At 32.7% G+C, this 22001-nt stretch overlaps 2 protein-coding genes across 2 annotated transcripts; one reads left to right on the plus strand and one right to left on the minus strand.

The window, feature by feature from the left end:
- The first annotated feature begins 354 nt into the window (after window positions 1–354).
- Window positions 355–17469, plus strand: LOC113397420 (rab proteins geranylgeranyltransferase component A 1). The gene is made up of 9 exons (XM_026635748.2): window positions 355–529; window positions 1225–1423; window positions 1850–1976; window positions 3515–3758; window positions 4579–4801; window positions 6704–7053; window positions 11720–11838; window positions 13171–13293; window positions 16328–17469. Exons 1-9 carry the CDS (start codon window positions 481–483, stop codon window positions 16472–16474), a joined length of 1581 nt encoding a protein of 526 aa, XP_026491533.1. The 5' UTR covers window positions 355–480; the 3' UTR covers window positions 16475–17469.
- Window positions 17470–17660: 191 nt separating this feature from the next.
- On the minus strand, window positions 17661–19886 carry LOC113397421 (inosine-5'-monophosphate dehydrogenase). Its single transcript, XM_026635749.2, has one exon. The coding sequence runs from the start codon at window positions 19488–19490 to the stop codon at window positions 17955–17957; it is 1536 nt and encodes a 511-aa protein (XP_026491534.1). The 5' UTR covers window positions 19491–19886; the 3' UTR covers window positions 17661–17954.
- Window positions 19887–22001: the final 2115 nt, after the last annotated feature.

The raw sequence follows: 22001 nt of genomic DNA on the forward strand, positions 1-22001 counted from the left end.
TATAATTTAGGATTCGTCTGTGCAGTAAAACCTCCATGAGAAATGAATTTGGATAGAAATTCGGCTTATATATTTGCATAAATATATTTATATGCATGGTGAGATAGCTTGCTTACTGCTACTACTGTTTTTTTTTTGTTTAGTAGGTTACTAAAGATCCTTTAGTCAGCACTTACAACAGTCAAGGGTTGAATTGATTTAATTTTACTGTGTAAGCTTTTTATATTAGGGAATTGCTAGGATTCTTTGGTCCTAATTTATTACTCTCAAAATGAGTAACATACTTTTTAAACTATTTTCTTTTAAAACAAAATTAATGTTGTGAATTTATAGTATCCGAACGTAGTTGCTTAGTTGTCACTGTCAGACACATCAAATGTCAGAGAAAGTAAAATCCTTTACACAGTGCAGGCACATTTTTCATTTATATATTTTAAAAAAATCAATTTAATTTGTGCTGGACGTACTAAAGAGGTAAAAATGGACGAAGATTTACCGACCGACTTCAATGTCATCGTTGTAGGAACAGGTATGACATATTTTTTTTTATAAATGATACCGGGTTTGATGGCGATAGGTAGCCTACTTAGGTATCGATCTAGGCTTTTTTCATTCATTCTGCAGTTCTGTATGACTAACATTTTTACAGTTTCTAAGTAAAAGTGAGAACTACTTTAAACAGTTGGATTAGTATGAAAAATAATAACTATGCAGATTTCATATAAATCAATGCTTTTGTCTGCGTGAGCGATATGTCTGCCTCTTACGGATTACTCATTTATTAAATATTTGCGGAGTCGATTAGCAGTTCATTGTCTTTTTAATTTGAACACGTAATTTGAAATTTCTGTCCAAGTCTAAGATATTTTTTGTAAAATTTTAAGCTAACTTTTTAGTAGAAAATAGGAATGTAAAATATTTTAAGTTAATATGAGTATTTTATGAATTAAAAAAAATGACATTTTACAGGTAAAATCAATTTATTGTAAAACAAATTATTTTATAACTACAGTGTTTAAAAAATATTTTTTAATATTGGACTACTATTATTATTATCTCTGAGTGCTTTACTAATATGTTTTATTAAGGTACTAAAACATAATAATTAATTTCAAAAAATATTTGAAGCATTATATTTTATACCAATATTGTTATAAATGACAAAAAAAATTGCTTACATTTATAGCTTTTTTCTACTTAAATATATAATAATTGCTTCAATAGGTGTGGTTGAGTCTATTGTGGCTGCTGCTTGCAGTCGAATTGGCAAAGATGTCCTCCACATTGACTGCAGTGACCATTATGGTGGTTTATGGGCCTCTTATAATTTTGACGGGCTGCAGAAATTCATCAAAGAGGTTAAAACTGAGCCAAATAAACATTCGCAAGTGTACAACTTGGAAGAGAAGTGGTACATAAATAAGTAAGTTAATTTGCTCATTATTATTCCTTTACAATATATTCCCTAATTTTTTTCATACAAATTAAATATATACCAAACCTAAATTAGACATATACTTCTAGATAATTTGATTCATACATAACTTTCTTACAATAGCGAATACAAGAAGAACTGAAGACTATCTTCCGTTTTTATTACTATTATTATGTGTAATCCTGTCCGGGTAGGTATCACTCACTCATTAATTATTCCACTGGCAAACAGTAACAGTTTTTATTGTTATCTATTGATTTTAATGTAGTTAAGTAATAGTAATTAGTTAATAATAGGCTTAAGGGACAAAACATCTTACTTCCTATGGGTCACAATGCATTGGTGTTGGATGGAATTATTCATATTTCCTATAAAAAAAAATTAAAATCAAACTTATATAATTGTTTCCAATAGGGATCCTCCACAAGAAGAACCAAAGGAGGACAGTGAAGACGGTAAAGCTGAACCCACTAAGAAAGTGTGGTGTCAAGCTGATTTCACTTCAGAGTACAGGAAGTTCAATATTGACATGACTTCAAAGGTAAGGGAAACTTTCAAATTCAAATTCTGTACTCATTAACGCTGTCTAAGCAATAATTATATAAATTTGATAGTCTTTAAATATCATATTCATAATTGAATATATAGTTTTATATAGCTCATTATACATTTACAAGAATCAACTTATATACTTTACTAAATTCTCTAAATATATCATTTTTATGAATCACAAATCTGGTTAGCTAATCAGTGCCTTTTAAAAAAATATATCTCAAATATATATGTTTCGTAAATTATCGGACCATGCAGTTGTAATTACAGTTTCTATATTAATTGCGTTAAAAAATAAAATTTGCTAATTAACTGTGGAAATACGAAACGGTAAAAGTTTGTTTATGTTTTATAATGTCTGACAGTCCAATAGTTCCTTCACTGTTTGTTGGCTATGGTTCGCGTTTTATAGCGTCGCTTTTTGTGTCATGTAAAGTACATTACGTTTAGATAAAACTGTGACTAACAGTCCACTTTGTCGTAGTTCGTTTTTTTATCTTTTTTTAAGCAACGATTTCTATTCCAAAGCGTTTTTTTTTAAATTACTCGAACCCTATTTTGTATGCGTCACATTACAAAAACACTTTTTTTGTATACTTTATATTAACAGAACTTTTAAATATTAAGCGATATCTTTCGTAGTCATGGTCAAAATATTTTCTTAGTACTTAATTTTCATCATTCGAATGGGTATCCGAATATTCTATTATAACGCCTAGTTTCTGAAACCGCAAAGTCAATAAACCCTTTTTGGGGCAAGGTATTCGTTTCTATAAAATTCCGCAAATATTCTTCGTCGATTCTTAAATTCAAAGCGTTTGTTGAAAAAAACAAAAACACATTAATAAATAAAGCACATTATTCAACACAAGATTATATAGATGATAAAAAAGCGTATAGGTAATACTTGTCGACTTTCAGGCAGGATATATGATATATAATTAATTGTATTTAACTTTGAATTTCAAATGTTAAAAAAGAGTAACTACTAAGTTCCTCGCCGGTTATTCTCAGTAAAATCTACATTCCGAGTCGGTGGTAGGCTTACGTTTAATACAGTTGTGTAAATTTACAAAAAATCCTTGTAAAAGCCTATTTGAATAAAGAATATTTTGTTTTTTAATTTTCCGGTCGGTTGGCACTGCGTATTATACAGCTTCTTTTGTCTACCTCTTGCCTTCCAAATCCATGCATAACAACACTTTTGCAATATTCCTGTGTTTTATACGTCCAAGTTTGCATTTACAGATAATAACTGATTTTTATCATTCGCTTTCCCTTATCTCATTTATTTAGGATCGGTGAAGCGTGACTGTATCTGTAATATGGAAGGGAATTAATTTTGTAGACTATCCGCTGGCCGCTTGTCGGTGGGTTTGTTTTCGAAAGCATGTTGTTCAGGCGCAAATATTGTATGAATGTATATACGCTTACTAAATAAAAACCTTAATCAACGACATCCACGGGGTAATATGGGGTGGTTCCTATCTAATCACTATATCTCTGACTGATGAAATATTTATTTAGTTGCTGTTCTCACGAGGTCCACTGGTTGAACTTCTGATATCCTCAAACATCGCTCGTTACGCGGAGTTCCGTTGTGTAACGCGCGTACTCACCTGGCTCAATGACAAGTTGATGCCGGTGCCATGCTCCCGGGCCGACGTGTTCGCCACCGAGGCGGTCAGCATCGTCGAGAAACGTATGCTCATGAAAATGCTCACTTCCATCGTTGGTTACAACGACGAGGAAATGAACAACGAATTTAAAGGTAATTATTTTACAGCATTCCAATCACGTATTATATTTTTTATTGAAAAAAAATGACTCGGAAACTTTAAAAGTCGAAATACATTTCTCAGATATGTAGTTTGGTTTGGTTTTACTTTTTTATGGATACATAAGTAAATGTAGTCATTGATAAAAAGGTTATTTCGTAGTTTCTTAATAGCCTGTAGTATGGATAGTTTTACCGTCCCGTGGGGCTGCAAGCATACACCCACGCCAGCAATCTATTCTGAATTGAGTTAAATGAGGCGATTAATTATTGGTCCCGGGTTCAAATCCCGGGTCGAACCAGTAAGTGTTTGGTTTCCTTTTAGTTTTTAATAGTAACTTGGAGCTTAGAAGTTTGTTTATACTTCCGAATCTCAAATAGCACGTTAAGCCCTGGTCTTTTCCCGATCGTGACGCATTGCTATCCCATCGGACTTGGAGAGTATTAATTCGTGATAGTTTTGTGTAAGCCAGTCTGGGTAGGGACTACCAACTCATCAGATATTCTACCGCCAAATAGTAATACTTAGTATTGTTGTGTTCCGGTTTGAAGGGTGGGTGAGCCAGTGTAACAACAGGTTCAAGGGTATCTGATCTTAGTTGAAGTAACAGCGCTTACCATCATACCATCAGGTGGGCTATTTGCCCGGCCGTCTAGATATTTAATAAAAAAGTCACAAACACACGTATCTTTGAAATGAGCTGCCGCGGCTGAAAATAAGCCAGAAGAATGTTATTAATAGTAAATATAGTTTATTAAACATGATATTTTTAAGTATACACAATATTTCTAAAACGCAACTCTTTTCCTATAGACTGGAACGACAAAACCTTCAAAGAATACTTAACCCATAAGGGTCTAACTCCAAACTTGATCCACTACGTTCTGTTCGCTATCGCGGGCGGCACCGAGAGCATGCCTTGCTTGGAGGGCGTGAGGGAATGTAAGAAGTTCCTCATGAGCCTCGGTCGTTATGGGAATACTCCATTTTTGTGGCCGATGTATGGAAGTGGAGAAATACCTCAATGTTTCTGCCGGTAAGACAATATATATACAACATATATATTTATGCAAAAATAATAAAAATACAATCAATTTCTTAATTTAAACTCAGAATGCGGTGCTCTAAGGATTCTAACGATACTCATACATCCAAATCTGTTTAGGTATTTAAAGTTATGATGTAATAAAGAAACTCACATACATACGTAGATAAACTTTAAATATTATATTCCTTTTACGGGAAGTCGTGTTAAATTTGTAAGGTAAACTTTCTTGTTGGTATATGCGTTTAATAACTATTAAACGAACTAACCAGCAGTGCGTTTCTGAAAGAATTCACTTCGTATTTCATTCGTGAAAAGTTGACAACCGAGTTTCGGTGTATTCTATAAATTTTATAATTATTATAGGCAACATCGCATATCACATACTGACATTATTCGTTCGTGTGCTGCGGTTAATTTCGAATTATTCTTACAGAATACCTCTGCAGTATTCAAAACAATCGTTTGAAGTATTTTTATCAAAGTGCTTCCTACACACATGTATCTTGACGTCTCATGATGAGGGGTGTAACATATCCGTGGATATAATGTTAAAAACAATGTGTACATACTTTAGTTTTTCGGGGCTTATTCATCGTATGAATAATTCAATTTTTAGTTAGATTGAAATGATTACATAGGACACGATAGAGATTCGTAGCTTTATTTCATTATCCTTTATACCTACTTGTTATGGTTACAATGAAATTAAAAAAAAAAAACGATAGGTAATTTCTGTTGCAAATATTTATACGAAATTTTAAACGTCACGCTTGTCACGTCAATAGTCTAAAGATAAAGGGGGGGGGGGATGCGAAACGTTATAATTTTTTTACTTATATTATAATATTATATATATAATTTTTCTTTAAGTTTTATGTATATGGGTTTAGTGGTTGCACATTAGTAAAAAATCTAATTTTATAAATCGAAATTAATATACATGATAGAAATATATACGTTTACGTCATAACCATTTTAAACATCCCTGTTATGTAATATCTTTAAAAAAATTGTAATGTAAATTCGATTGCAAATATTTTATATGACGTAACAGTTAAACAATGAAAGTATGTATCTTGATTGAAACTTGAGAGAGTAGTGTAATAAAACAGAAATACTTTTAAAAATTCCTCGGAAATTTAACACGACATCATAAAATTTCCGTAACGATCCTGACTCATTCAGAGCGGCTTCGAAGCGTTTATTTTTATTTACAATACACGGGACTGGAGGAGTGAGAAATATCGATTGTACAAATATTTTGTACTCCGGTTTTCGATTAAATGGATTTTTATTGGAGAATAAAACGCATCATTGAAAATATATCTCTGCACTCGTTATTTAATATAGCAGTTTTCATCACTCTTCGACTGTTCGATTTTTTAACGTTCAACTGTTTCTATTAAAATTAACGTCTATAAATCATAGCAAATAAATAACGTTACGCTAAATTTAACGCGTAATTTTCGATTCAAGGCCTTTATACTTCAATAAAAAATGTGTTATTTGTTAAATATGAAATGAATTATGAGCTCCTAAATTTGATGTCATTCTCTTGTAACGTTAAAGTTGAGTGCAAAATAACCATGAAAGTGTTGCGGCGAGAGGTTTATTGACCCAGATGTGCATCGTTCGAGCGCACTCGAAAATAAGGCGACTTTCTAGCATTGCATGATGCACGACTGACATTTTATTATGAAACCGACGTTTTTGGTATCATTTCATCGGTTTTATGATTTCATTGTGATATGAAATGTAACAAAATCGAATGAATGAAAATGAATTGACTTGAGGTAAAAATTATAATGTAAGATTAGAATTATTATAAAAAAATTATACAAATAATTATACGTTAATATGATAACGAATAAAACCGTTTTTCTTTTTAAGATTGTGTGCAGTGTTCGGCGGATGGTATTGTTTGAACCGGCCAATCGACTCCGTTGAAACAAAGACCGTCGATGAGGGCAAGACTGTCGTGGTTGTCGGCAGTAAGTCGAAAACTCTGAAATGTGACCACTTGGTTATCGGCATCAACGAATGCCCCAAGGATTTCATTTCGTCGGAGCCAGCGGAAACCTGTGACATATCAAAGGCTATTTTCATAACAAATGGAACGATTATGGCGAGCGAGAAGGAACCTCTGACACTGTTCAGGTTCCCGCCACTCAATGACGAACAGAACTGTGTGACTGTTCTGGAGGTTGGCCCCGCAACTGGCTCCTGCCCTAAAGGACTTTGTAAGTATTTTCGACCGATCGTTATAGATACATTTTTTTTTATAATAGCACAAAGTCCTACTTCATAAGGGTTTTTTCAGTGTATATATATTAGTTATTATTAATGACAGTTTCGCTGGCTTAGTAAGCTCATAAAGCTTTATATCTCGAGGTCGTGCGCTCGAGCTCTCCACCCGTTGCTGTCCCATCGAGCTATAAGGAATAGACTGCACTAATATTTACGTACACACTCGGGCACTATAACATGTCCAGCACAGTTGCTGTTGCAGATTATAGTCGCCGGGACCGAATTTGGTCAGGAGAGTCATTGCGATTTGAGAGTGGAAGAAACTGTTATTCCAAGATGTCCAATGTAATTTTAATTAGATGTAACTCTTCAAATGCTGAGAGGTATAGCTCTAATCTAAAAGGTTCCGGTGAAACTCGGAACTCATAAAAAACATATACATATATAATTGTATATCCCATTCGCTTATATATATATTAAAACCAACACCTTTCAAGGAATTATAAACATATTGAATTTTCATGCGTTTAATGTGTGTTCATAATTCATCTCGTGCTCGGCGGTGAAGGAGAACATCGCGAGGAAACCTCCATGTGTCTAATTTCACATAAATTGCTACTCGTGTATCCGTCGTATCTTATTGGAGCACGGTGGAATAAGCTCGAAACCTCCTCGAAAGGGGACGAGGTATTAGCCCAGTTGTGGGACATCGACGCTTACTGTAATGATATGTCGGGATCTTTCGTAATTTTTACCGTATTATATCTATTTTAGCTACCTTACATTATTTTATTTTCCTCACTAATTAGCATTTGGAGATTACTTGAAGTCAATTTCACGAACCATAATTATTAATTTTTTAAAGCGCTTCGATTATAATATTAATATAAATGCTAATATATACCACAGAACTATATAAATTAACACAACTATAGTCTATACAGATAAAATTACAAATTGAAAGCTTTATATAAATAGTGTTAGAACTTTGTGAAATTTTGTTCGTAATTCATGAGTCAATGTTTTTTCTGGCGTTTTATTGAATGTTGTTGTTACACTTAAAGCGGCAAAAAACGCGATATAACCAGATCTTTTGCTTTATTCGTTTCATATAAATTCAGTAGCAAACACATCAATATTGTCAAATAAAGATTAACTATTATATAAACACTTTCTGAGTCAGTAGACGTCTAAAGACGTTATAACAATTGTCTTCTGAAAAATCTTGTGAAAAATGAAATCTCTTGCTAATTAAAAAAATGCAACAAAATCTAAATATGTAAATAAAAAAAAGTTTTGCGACTACTTCGTCGAGCTTTTTGATTCGTGTCTTCATACAAGATTTCGTTTGTTTTTTTGGTGGCACAAGTCCGTTTATTTTTTGCACCTCGCTAGCAAACTCATTTAGTGCTTTAGTACCAAGTTTTTTTTTTAAATGACCATGAGTCATTGACTGGCAAATTGAGGAAATATAAGGCTTCCTACTTAAGCGTTTGTAGAGCGTTTTATTCAGCCATTTTTTGATTGCATTTGAAATAAAATTCACAGCAACAAATGATTCATTAAAGTTTTCGTTGTTACAACGCATTATTATTATTTTTTTTCTGGCTACTAAAACAGACAAACAGTTTCAAGAGAAAGACGACAATTTGTTAGTGTTAAATACTTAACTGAAAATGAATTGTTACGGATGGACCTGGATAGATGTATCCATCTCCTAAAAATATATTTTTAGAGAACACATAATTTTAATATAATATTACAGGTTATATTATAGCCGTGTACCCGATGGGAAAATCGGTAACATCAGACCAAGCAGACTGAACTAAGCGGTTTTTTTTAAATAGTTTGATTTCAAATCATCAACAGAAGCTTACAGCGATATATTATTGGGGTATCGAATGGTGAACGAAGCAACACAACTACAATTTTATTTGTTCACTTAACGTATTTTTTACGAATTGACAATAAGTAATAATTTATATGTAAGTATTTATGTAGCGTCACCGGACGGGTGGGTAACTTTACTTTTTTTTTCGAATTGAGTTTGCTGTATGCCGTAATGGCCTCTACAGCGTCACCCGGCGGGAAAAATAATAAGGACAGCGTGATTCAGGAATGTGACATTTTCAATCAGCGCCATCTATCGCTTCCGGGTTGTACCAAACACAATTATACAGAAGCCTAAATACTAATTTAAATTTTTCTAATATCAGAAAGTCGTTTGATAATCAGTTTCAAGATCTAATCTAAACAGGCTGTATGTCTGTTTAGATCGTCTTGAAATATGTATGATTACTAAAAAAAAATGTTCTTGAAAGTTCGGCACTCAAGCCGTGAACTTTAAATATAATTAAATTGTATTGTCTGTTTTTCATTGTACAAATTACTAAAAACACTAAGCTCTTATACCGTAAACATATCACGCTGATTGACTTACGTATGGTTTATCTCTTTGTAAGTGCAATGTTCTCGGTAGTCGTTAAGGACGCGTCGGTTTTGTACAAAGCTAATGTAGGGTTACAAGGTTTATTCGTTTTTGAAGAAATCTTGATTATTTAAATTACGGCGCCTTGATTATTTATGAGAAACCTTTTTTGTTTTTTTTTTTTTTTACAAATTTTAGTATATCAATTTATTTTTGAAATATAAATTATGCAAACGTAAGTGCTATTAATTTTAAAACTGTCTCCGTTTTTCCAATTTCTGTTGATCAAAATAAGGTAATGTTTTATTAATATTGTTTTTTGTTTACCAAAAAACAATACAACCAGTTTTTAATCAGTCATTAAATATATATTATTTGCTAGCTTCACTATGATATTACCCGGCTTTGGTTGCGATGGCTCTTTAGCATTTACGACACTACACTTGACACAAAGGTTAAATAATTATTATGACGTCTATAAGCGTTTACGGTCACAGAAAATTTAAGTTCGATGGTAAACCGATACGATTCATAGTAAAATGTTTGGATTAGGTGATAGCACAAATGGGGTCGAAGTTTTATCTCAAATATATATACCAACATCCAATATTATTTTTTTATTTAATTGAATAGTATGTTTAGTTGGCCGCATATAAAAGGCCATGGCTCTACGAATGATCCTGTTTAACATTCTTCTCGCTTCAAGTAAATTCAAATGTTACGCATGTCTGAAGATCTTTATAAACATTGAAGAACAGAATTTAAGTAGTTAATACAGATTTTTATCTGTTTTCAGTGGAGTAGTAACTAAAGTAATAGTATGTAAGTTTCTCACTGCTCGGCTAAGGCTTCCCCCTCCCTTTTGAGGATAAGCTGCATCTCACCTGTATGTGACGTATTCGAATTTCAGTGGAATGAGTCACATGCAGGGTTGTTTACGACGTTTTCCTTGACCGCACGGGTACGAAATGAATTATTGTTTTATTATATAAACAAAAATCAAGTGCAAGAAAATTCAGTAATGCTTGCCTATGTTTGAACCCGCAATCGTCGGTTAAGATTTAAATGTCTAAGCCACTGGGCCATATCGGCTTATTCAGATTAAATAGTAATTCATTTTAATGTTTTACATATTATCTATACTTGTTCGCTTTAGTTCGTAAACGTCACGCCATAAAAAATCGGTACGATAAGGTACTGCGGTTATAACCTGGTATATTTTGTATGAAAAACATAAGATTCGACAACATTAACGAAACGACCGAAGCCAATAAACAAAATTAAACAGATATATGTATTTTAAACACATACATCAAAATACTAAAATCCGTTTTTTTTTTATTATTATTCTCAAAGAACTGATTACTTTGTCAGAATTATTCATTGAAATTTCATTTTACTATTTCTCGTTTTTTTTTTTAAGAATACGTGCTATATAATGTTCTCAGAAATAACCTAAGTTATGTAAGTCGTAATTTTGTTTTTGGGGCGATAATGCAGCACTTGCACCACACTCACATATCCTATCGCCAAACAGCAATAGCTTAGTTACAAGCAATCAGCTTAGTATGTATTGTGAGTTAGCCAGTGCAGTCAGCCAGGATGAAGGCACAATGCGATGTCACGAGTGGTTAATATTTCTTGTCAATGTCTGGGCGATGGTATGACCATTAAATATAGAGCACAATTTCATGTACTCCATCTTAAAGAGTGTTGAGAATGTGTATTAACAATAATTTTTCTCATTTAAATATATTTTATTTCAAAACAGAAATTATTTTAATCAAAACACGAATTCAGGAAAAAAGACGAAATCGTCACACTTATCATCGAAGTCTGTACTGAGTCAGTAGCTCTTGTATGTATGCGGTTAGACAATGGGATACCAGACAAAGACTGACGCTAAATAAATAAAAATATATATATATATATATAGCGATGCAATAAGTAGCTTTATAGATAATACTATAAATAATAATAATATAACTTGAGAAATACTCATACTGACTATTTCATAGAATTTTGTAAAATCTAATAAAATGAGATCAAAAGATCGTTGAGTTTCTTTCGCTGGTTCTTCTCAGTTCTACTGTTGTCATTGCGGAGCATTCGGTGCTGTTGCTTCAAATTTGAATGAAGACATTTGAATTAGTATAAGATATTTTATATTTCTAATGATATATTCCCAAAACGAATTAAATATTAATGGTTTACTTTTTTTTCTATTACAGTCGTGGTTTATTTAGTAACGAACAAGGTAAAAGATGCAGAGAGTGACTTGAAGCCGTACGCGGAGAAAATCTTCGATATGTCCGGCGGGGACCAGACTGCGACCTCCGATAAACCCAAGGTCTGTTAAAGAAAGTCCCTCATGTGTAGCGTATCCCGAGGCCTGAAGAGTACAGATACTATAGCTCCTCTATGTACATTAACATATATTTATTTATAATTCACACTGTAAACACTATTGCAGTTTAACTACATAATGTTTTGATAGCAACTTCGCCGATATACAAAAAGTAAATTTTTCACGAATCCGTAATGAATACCACGTAATAATTATTTAGATTTTAGACCAATAATGTCGTAACGATTCAAGGTCAGAGTTGTTTTTGCATCTACTCCTTCTGGCATTGACTGGTAATAAAGACGGGAGACGGTGGTCACCCATAATCTGGTAAAGCTATAGAAATGTTATTTTATCAATGCTTAGAAAAATAATGAACCGTAGGTATGTCGGCCTGTAACTCGTCCGAATTTTATTTTAAACACAAATAATATTATATTACTAAAATTTCTTTCTTAAGTACTTTGTAAGTTTCGCATCGGTCGGTTGAACCGTTAAAACCTTAACTTTGCTACAAAATAGGCGTAAACCTTGATCGTTTTGATTTGCCATAAACGTTCAGTATGTATGTATTTAGTAAGAAATAAAACGGGTTGAAATATATCTGACTGAGACTTTAGTAGATAAAGTCGCCGGTGATTATGTCCGGGACGCACCGGTTATGAATAATGAGAAATAACCCCGACACGAAATTGCTTTAAGGCACGCTAATCCACCTTAACCACACAATCCTTGCTTTAATTGCGGTAAAAATAAATGTATCGAGTGCAGATTAAATCTATCTACTTTTTAAAATATTTGAAGACTTACTTATAAAGTATTTTTTTTTTAAATTTAAGTTTTGATGTTTTGCGCATTGAGTCGCGGTTACTTGACCACAACTCATTTAGTCGAATGCGAGAAAATAAGAGGAATAGTCGGTTGTTGAAAGCACAGATTTATTTTTATTCTTCATGAATTCGGACATTTTTCTGTGGGTGATTAAACGACATTATTTTGATTTAATACTAATTTATGGGTTGTCAAATTAATTTAGTAAGATCTTGTAAACAAATTATTTCACGCAAGTTACATGCATGACAGATAGTTTGACTCTTTATCAGCAATACTTAATATAGTAGTATTCCGGCTTAAAGGGTGAGTGAGCCAGTATAGCTACAGGCTCAAGGGACATAACATTTTAGTTCCCAAGATTGCCGGAACATTTGCGATGTAAAGAATTGGTTAATATTTCTTCGATGCTAATTTCTCTGAGGTGCGGTGACCACTGACCATTCGGCCTATCTGAAATACATATGTAGTGTTTTCTAATGTGATGTCGTGTTGCCGTCGCAGTGCCTGTGGTCGCTGTTCTACAACGTGAAGGACACGAGCGCGGCCGTGCACAGCGGCACGGACTGCGTGCACGTGTGCGCCGGGCCCGACGCTGGACTCGACTACGACCGCGCCGTGCACCAGGTAACGCACACCCGGACACACACACACAGACCCAGACACACACGCACGTTAATTTGTAGTTTTCTTGATTAAAATACTTTTTTGAAGTTTATGACGTAAATATTTTTTTAAGGATTGACGTCTGTATCTATTTGTCATAATTATTTATATATCTGAATCAATAATTTGTTATTGATTTGTTGTGTTAAATCCCTATAATTATTATTTATTTGTAATCGGTGTTACTTTGATATCATTATTCAAGTAAAGCATTGTTGATAATAATACTATAAGCTTGCTGATAAATATTTACATTGACAGATTTATATTGCGTGCAAAAATCGTTTAATTAAATATTAAAATGCTGATTGAATAGAAATAAATATAATTTATTATAGTAATATAACAGCAATAGTTCAAATGAGTGATTTGCACGAGAGTGTAAGTCATTCACCGCGACATTATTTTATCGATAGCACGTGTTTGACGCGCACATCACTATACCGACCATGTGTATTATAGGCAGCTATAGTTAGGCTGGTCTGATTACTTTAAAATAGTCGATTTTTATAAGGGTGAACAGTATTAGAAGTTGTTACCGTTTTTTGGATTGTACTTGTGTTTGTTAATAATTCACTACGTTTAAGTTAAAGGAAAAGTCGCAAGGAATCGTCCCAGTCCATAATTCCGTGGTGGGATAAGGTCCTTTGTACCACTTTCTTTCGTGGTAGTGTTAGGACATTTATGGGACTATCTATGTTTCTTATAGATCCAATGTCTTTGGACAGCACTTACCCTCATTTGGCCTATTTGCTCATCCAAATATAAACAAGTATGACGTTGTAAGCAGTGCTCTGTCGCAGGTTCTTGGTTGGTTTGACATAAATAATTTGGTACTAAATGCCAAAAAGACTAAATGTATTTTGTTTTCTCTGCCAAATGTCAAATCAAATTCTTCTGCCGTCATTTTGAATAATGAAAGGCTTGAGTTTGTTGAGTCGACGGCCTTTCTAGGAATAACCCTTGACTCCAAACTTCAGTGGGGCACCCATTTGTATGCCCTAGCAGGGAAACTAAATAGTGCCATTTATGCAATAAAAACAATAAGAAAACTCACGGACATAAGTACTGCTAGACTAGTTTATTTTAGTAATTTTCAGTCTTATGTCATATGGAATGTTGTTATGGGGTAATGCAGCAGATATTGAAATAGTATTTATTTATTCTGCAGAAAAGAGCTATCCGAACTATTTACAATATTAGCTCTAGAACATCATTACGCGAAAAATTTAAAGAAATCGGTGTATGATAATATAATGTTTATACAGAAGAATATACAAAGGTATTCCATAAAAGCCGATATACATACTATTAATACAAGAAATAAGAATAAACTTGTAACTCCTACATTCCGTTTGCATACGGTACAGAGAACGTTTTTGGGCAATGGTATACGCATATATAATAAGATACCGGGAAATGTAACCAATTTACCATTTACGAAATTTAAAAAGTTTCTTAAGACTAATTAATAAATAAGTCTTATTATTCATTAAAAGAGTACTTTTTAGAAAAAAACGCCAGGCTCGGGTTCCATCACATGACACTAATTATTGTAAAAAAAACAGCATTGTAAATCTGTTTATTTGAAAAGAGCAACTATGCGAGGTTCTTGCCGTTTCTTCTCACTGGAGGCTGCTTTCCGAAACGGTGATAGTATTTTAATATCGACGATTCAAAAACGCTTCGTTGTGAAGTTTACTTGCATAAAATTCATTTGATTTGAAATGATAATGACAAAATTCTAATTAAAAATAATGAAAAAGAAGTTTATATAAAACGGAATACAATGTAGAAAGAGATAGAGTGGAAGAGAAAGAAAGGGAAAGGGGTCGGGAGGGGGTCATAACGATTTTTCCGTACGTAACTATTTCTGCTACTTGCTAGCTCACTCTCAAGCCGCGTAAAACAATTTCGTACCAATACACGTAAAAGGAATTTAAAAGTTATTTTGGAATAAAGACATATATGAACTCTGAAAACATTACACTCCACTTTCGGACTTTTCTTGATTTGTTGTAATATAAACATAGAAAACGGTTACATTGTATATTTTATTATGTTATATAATACACGGTCAACTTAACTGAGCTCACTTATAGTGACAATTGCTAATAATGATAATTCAAATCACAAACACGGAGATAAAGTAAATTGTAATAATAAAATTAAATATGTTTGTTATATACCTAGTTATATGTTTAAGTCATGTCTTCTATTTATAAAAATAATAGCAATAACATAATTTTAAAAGTTAAAAAAAAACATAGGTATACAAAAAGTTTAGATGATAAGTTTTTTGGCTGTTTATTTTACATTTGACCCGAACTATAACTATTGATAAATTCACAAAATATATCTTGATCACGAGTGTAAAACGTGTTACAATTAATATTCGACGTGGACTAGGTGTTCCTAGAAATTAATTTTATTGAGATAATAGTAAAATTATCATAGAAATTTATTTTGTTTGCTCTTATAAGTAATTACAAAATCATATTTTTTTGTTTTAAAATTATTATTGAATAAAGTCACAGCCTGTCAATTTCCCACTTCTGGGCTGAGGCTTCCTCTCCCTTTGAGGAAAAGGTTTGGAGCTTATTCCACCACGCTGCTCTAATGCGGGTTATGCACATACTGGTTTTACGATATGTTTCTTCATCGCCGAGCACTAGATGATTTATAGACACAAAATGAAGCATATTAAAACCCAGGCTGGGTTTAGCACGAAATCATCGGTTAAGATGCACGGGTTCTAACCACTCGGCCATCTCTGCTCTTAATATTATATAATATTCCCTACGCAAGTGCCTCTTATAAAGAAACCGCTTGAGCCAACTAATTAAAAGGAATGGTGCCTGTACATTATTTAGTTTGAAAAGAAGTAGCTAATCTAAAAATTTAATACCTAACGTGACTCTATCTTATTTTCGTGAAACCGAATACTTCATTATTCCGTATCTTCGCAAAAAAATAATTAATCGTATATTTTCAGGCAGAAGAAATCTATAAGAAGATCTGCCCAGGTCAAGAATTCCTGCCCCGTGCTCCCAATCCAGAGGAAATAGTGTTCGAAGATGGCGCAACTCCCGGCCCTGAGTTCCAAAGGGAGGACGAAGACGCAGAGGGCGACAAGGAGTAATTGCTGTAGTATTAGTGTTTTTAATAATTGCAGCACTTTCTGGTATGTTACAATACCAACTGTGGACATGACATAGTATTTACAGCACCAGATATAAAATTACCATGGATCCTTTGATGTTTCAAAGAGGTCCCATATGGCTGGTATGTTTTTATACTATTACGACTTTGTTGGTGAATCTCCAATTTTATAGAAATAAATTCTGTAGTAAATAATAAAAACAATTTTTAGATTTCAATTAACGAATAATACGTATCGCTTTAGAGTTGCATTATAATGTAGGACATGATATAAAAAATCACAAGTAGTAACCATAGACTAAGGCATCATATATAATGCCAACAAAGTCTGTATGTTAAAAAAAATCTCATCATTGATCTCCTGTTAACAGACGAGAATGTGCTGATTAAGTTAAGGTATTATCCCAGTAAGATTTATACGCTTCTTGCTTGACTTAATGCATTCCGACTGGTGCGTGGTGGAGTCAGGAATATTGATATTTTGGTTTTGCACTTTGGTGGGATGGTTCAAGTAACATCTGATCTGGAAGAGTAATATCATGACATAACGACATATCTTTTTATATATGTAACTAATATTGTCTTGTAATATTAAGCAAGAGAATTTTTTAGTTTGAATTGAGAGTTCATGATTAATACAAAATCTATCAAGTAATTTATTGTGTATAAAAAACGGACAATTAAATGAGCCAATATTGCTCTCTTGTTTTATATAAAACAGTATTATTTATTAAATATTTCAAACTATATAGGGCAAAAAGGTTAGCGGAATGTGAAATTGTCTAGAGCTAAGATTGTATAGGCTAATGAAATTGGATGCACCAGTCAAACGCATATATGTAGCACATATTAATTTTTTATATTTAAGTTATTTAGCACTTTCAATCATATTTATTGTCAAAACGAATTTGAATATTCATGCATATGCAGCTTGTGCATATTATAATTCCATTAAAATGTGATTATTAGAAATTACTCAGCATTTTTATTGAAAATTTCCCCATAGCCGTCTATTTCGAAGACTTCATTAGCAATATGGTATGTTCAGCAAGGCTTCCTTGTTTATAAAGGTCATGAAACCCTATAAGTCAAGAGATAACAAGATTAAACTATAATTACTCTATGTCTAGTAAATAATATATTGAAACAATGTAATAAAAGTATACTTAGTGGCAATAACTTTATTTATGAAAGATATTTTACATCTGGTCCATAACTTACATAGTATATTCATCAATATTACATAAGATATAAAATCATAAATGGAATACTTAGTTTGTAATATTAACAGCTGTCCATGCAAGCTTACAATTATACAATTACACAAAATAACAGTTTTATGTCTTCATACATTATAAAATTTTAAAAATGCTTGTATATGTTTCATACAAAATAACTATTAATGGATACTTTACTACTTAAGTAGTTTGCTACTTCAAGTAAGGTTGGCACGGCTGCTTTTAAAATAATCGTTTTTCATAAGAAAATAATCCATGAACATTTCCTTCTAATTGTGCTGAATATGTTCTTTTCATAAATCTCAAATCCCCAGAGTAACTCATTTCGCGCAGTTTAGTTATTGAACGGGCACCAATATCTTGACAACTATGCTGCATTCCAGTTTGTAGGTATGGAAGAAATCGAAGAACAGATCCTTTGTCAACTATACTTCCACTAACTCCCTGAGCAACTCTGTGTTTATCAGTTTCCTTGTGGAAATATCGACTCATAGCTGAGCCTTTGCCATCTTTGTTTTCCATTGCTTCTAAGCTTCCCATTCCCCTATATTTCTTAAGCCTAACACCATCAGAAAAGAAGTATTCACCTGGAGCTTCTGAAGTGCCCGCTAGAAGTGATCCCATCATCACAGTAGAAGCACCCAATGCAAGAGATTTGACAATGTGGCCAACAGACTGGATTCCGCCATCAGCAATAACCGGGATATTAAACTGCCGAGCATAGGAACTAACCTGATAAACTGCTGTAGCTTGAGGGCATCCACAAGCCATAACTTCTTGTGTAATGCAAATAGATCCACTACCCATACCCACTCTCAAGGCATCAGCACCAGCTTCAATGAGATTTTTAGCTTGCATCCTTGTTACAACATTTCCTCCAATGACTTGGATGTCAGGGTAAGTCTTTTTAATATATTTGATCATTTCTATTTGATATATTGAATTACCCTGAGAAGAGTCTAGAACAATGACATCAACTCCATTGTTTACAAGAAGTTGAAGACGTTCCTTGTCAGCATCTCTAGTTCCAATAGCAGCACCCACCAACAGCTGTTTGTTGGAATCTTTTGATGCATTGGGGTAACTTCTGGCCTTTTTTAAATCAGTTCTAGCAATCAGAGCCACGAGTTCACCGGAGCCATTAATAATGGGCAATTTTCCTTTTTTGCTCTTCTCCAGGATGTAATTAGCATCTTGTAGCGTAACACCAGACTGGGCAGTAATCATTTCCTGTATAGGTGTCATAACTTCTTTTAAACTGAGTTGTGGGTCACCTTCCCTAAAATCAATATCCCTAGATGTGACAATACCAATCAAACGCCCGCCTAATTTTCCATTTTCTGTAATTGGATAACCTGTAAATCCATTTTTCTTCTTCGCCTCCAAGACATCAGCAACGGTATTTTCTGGACCCATACAGACTGGGTCTCGGATAAAACCGTGTTTATATTTCTTGACTTTATGAACCTCATTAGCCTGATAGTCTGGAGTACAATTGTGATGTATAATACCTATACCTCCACATAGAGCCATGGCGATAGCCATGTCAGCTTCGGTTACGGTGTCCATCGGAGTCGAAACCAGAGGTGCCTTGAGGTTTATTTTCTTGGTGAGTGGAGATGTCAAGTCGACTTCCTCGGCTTTGAAATTGATGAATCCCGGAAGCAGAAGGAAATCATTATAAGTCAGACCTTCGCTGTTTGCAAAGATTTCCTTAGCCGACAGCCCATCCCGTAAGTCACCTTCTGCGTTTGACATGGTTCGTTGTTTAAGCACGTGTTATCAAATTATTATTATAATAACTGCTTTAAATAGCAAGAGGATATTCTTTTGTCACTTGAAATAATACTGGTTTTTTTTAGCGCATAATAAAAGGTATTCAGAAATTAATTATTTCACTTCAGAAACTTAAAACACGTGGTACGTATATATACTTTTTGTCAAGGATTTAAATAAAACGTAAAAAATTGTTTTATCCTTTAGGATATCACTTTTTTTACTGGAGTTTAATGTGGATTAATATCCTGAGTTTTAAATTATTTTATATTTTCAACAATGCTGGCGGAGTTTCGAATAGCCGGCTTCTCAAAATTGAAGTCCAGTCTAGATTAAGCTGAAGCTGTTTCAGAAACAGCGTCACCGTCATTCGTACTGGCGTCAGATGTCATTGTCAAATGTCAATTGTTTTTCCTCTTGCAAAAGAAAAAGGTATAATCACATACAGCCTCGTCTTCGGTAAAACGTCAATACTTTTTCTTGTCATCGCTTTCAACCAGCAAAGGGCAAATCATTCAGCCTAGTAATTATTTGATAAATCATGTGTTTTATTATGAAAATACACAGTGAAGAAAAGTTTTCTCATTCTATACTTTATTTGTTTTTGTTAAATTATTTTTATAAATGTCTATTATATTATTTCAGTATATTTTATTTATCCATAACCAGAAGAATATTAAATAATCTCATGTTAAATAATAAGGCTTAAATATCTTCCTTGTTTAATTTTTTTTAACATTTCGGTATTTGTTATGATTTGGGAGGAATTAACTTCATTTTAAAAAGTCGTATCTCGTACGTGGAACCTATTTCCTTCAATTCCATTTATTTTTTTATTAATTCAACACTGTTTACTTACATCAAAACAAGGAAAAGAGCAAATACATTACAGTTAATTCTTTGACAATGATAAATTAAAACAAAAACCAAACTGACAAAATTAAAACAGGTATTTAAAAAATATATTAATAAAATAATATTAATGTTATTTATCTAAAACTATAATAGGACTAAATATTTATTTTTTGTTACTGAACACTCTATGAAGAGTTAGTAAGTAAGACGCCCAAAAAAACATCGTAAAATATATATATAAATGGACTATGAAATTATGTATATTTTTTATATGCAACTGTTTCTAAAATGAGCTTTACAAACGCCCCGGCTGTTTATTATTTATAAATATGATATAGATTCCTATAAAATAAGTTTATAACACTGGTTATGAAAGCGTCATTGGTTTCAATTGCAAGTACTGTGTGAATGTAATGTGAAAAGTGAATAAAACCAATATTTGGAGTCTTCATTTAAAAGTACTTTCTGTAAAGGTGGTCTACAGCTTAGTTCAGTTTTCTGTAGGTTATGCCGAACCTACGACTTTTCAAAGATACAGACCACAGAAAAAAATATTAATAAAAACAATAAACAAACAAAAAAATATTTCAATTGTTCATTGAAGATTTATATAAAAACTAAATAGATTTTCCCTGACAATTTTAGTTTAGAGCCATTTAAAAAACCAAACATAAGAAAAACCTTTTTTTATGAGTGATTGATTGACCTACAGTTGACGAAAATTGATTTCGTTGAAAAAATATATGAAAATTGATTTCCCTCGGCAGCTTAAGATAGCTTACAGTCACTACGTTTTACCAGCTGAGCCCCCAGGCTTAACATAGTAGGTTAACTTTGTTGTTGATAAGGTGTAGTCCCAATTATCTAATTAACAGTCATAAAAATACTATAATATTTATTTAATTCATTTCATATTTTATTACTTTAATTTTTATCAATTGTATTTTTTAGTATAAATTCCACGATTCGGCCGTGGTTTTTAATAATTAAAACAACTGATAATAGTCGATGATTCATCTAAAAGATTGAACATACCTAGATCATTCGTCAGTCGTAAAAAATTGCGAACACTGAAAAACAATCATTTTGTACAAAAAATAGTAACAATATATCTTAGAGTATTAACGGAAATTCGATTATATAATATGTAGTGGAATAATACAATAAGGAAGTTTTATGCGTAACAGTGCGTTTATTTATTTAAAGCATTGTATATTTTTCGATGCTTGATGCTTCACAGAGTCAAACCATATTTTTTGTAGCTACTTTTACAGTTTCTATTATTTATTTACCAGCAAATTTAAGTTTGCTTATTATGTTATGTAAACAAAATTAAGATTTCCATTTAAATTATAAATGCAACGTAAGCAGATGAAATTAAGTGTATTATCGCTTTCAGACCCATTGATTAATTATTATCTATTAGACATGGTATAAGGTAGATAAAAAACAGTTTACATAAAAAATGGTACTACAGACCTATTTTTTTTAAAGTTTGTAATATTAATTTGCTTATGTACTTTATTAGTAATAATAGTATTCGTTTCTGATAATTTTCTACTCGTTATTTCAAATTGCAATAAAATTATATTTCACATAGAAAACCAGTTAGGTACTTAAATTTTAACCTGTTTTATT

This window comes from Vanessa tameamea, chromosome 3 (genome assembly GCF_037043105.1).
Source record: "Vanessa tameamea isolate UH-Manoa-2023 chromosome 3, ilVanTame1 primary haplotype, whole genome shotgun sequence".
Lineage (NCBI taxonomy): Eukaryota > Metazoa > Arthropoda > Insecta > Lepidoptera > Nymphalidae > Vanessa > Vanessa tameamea.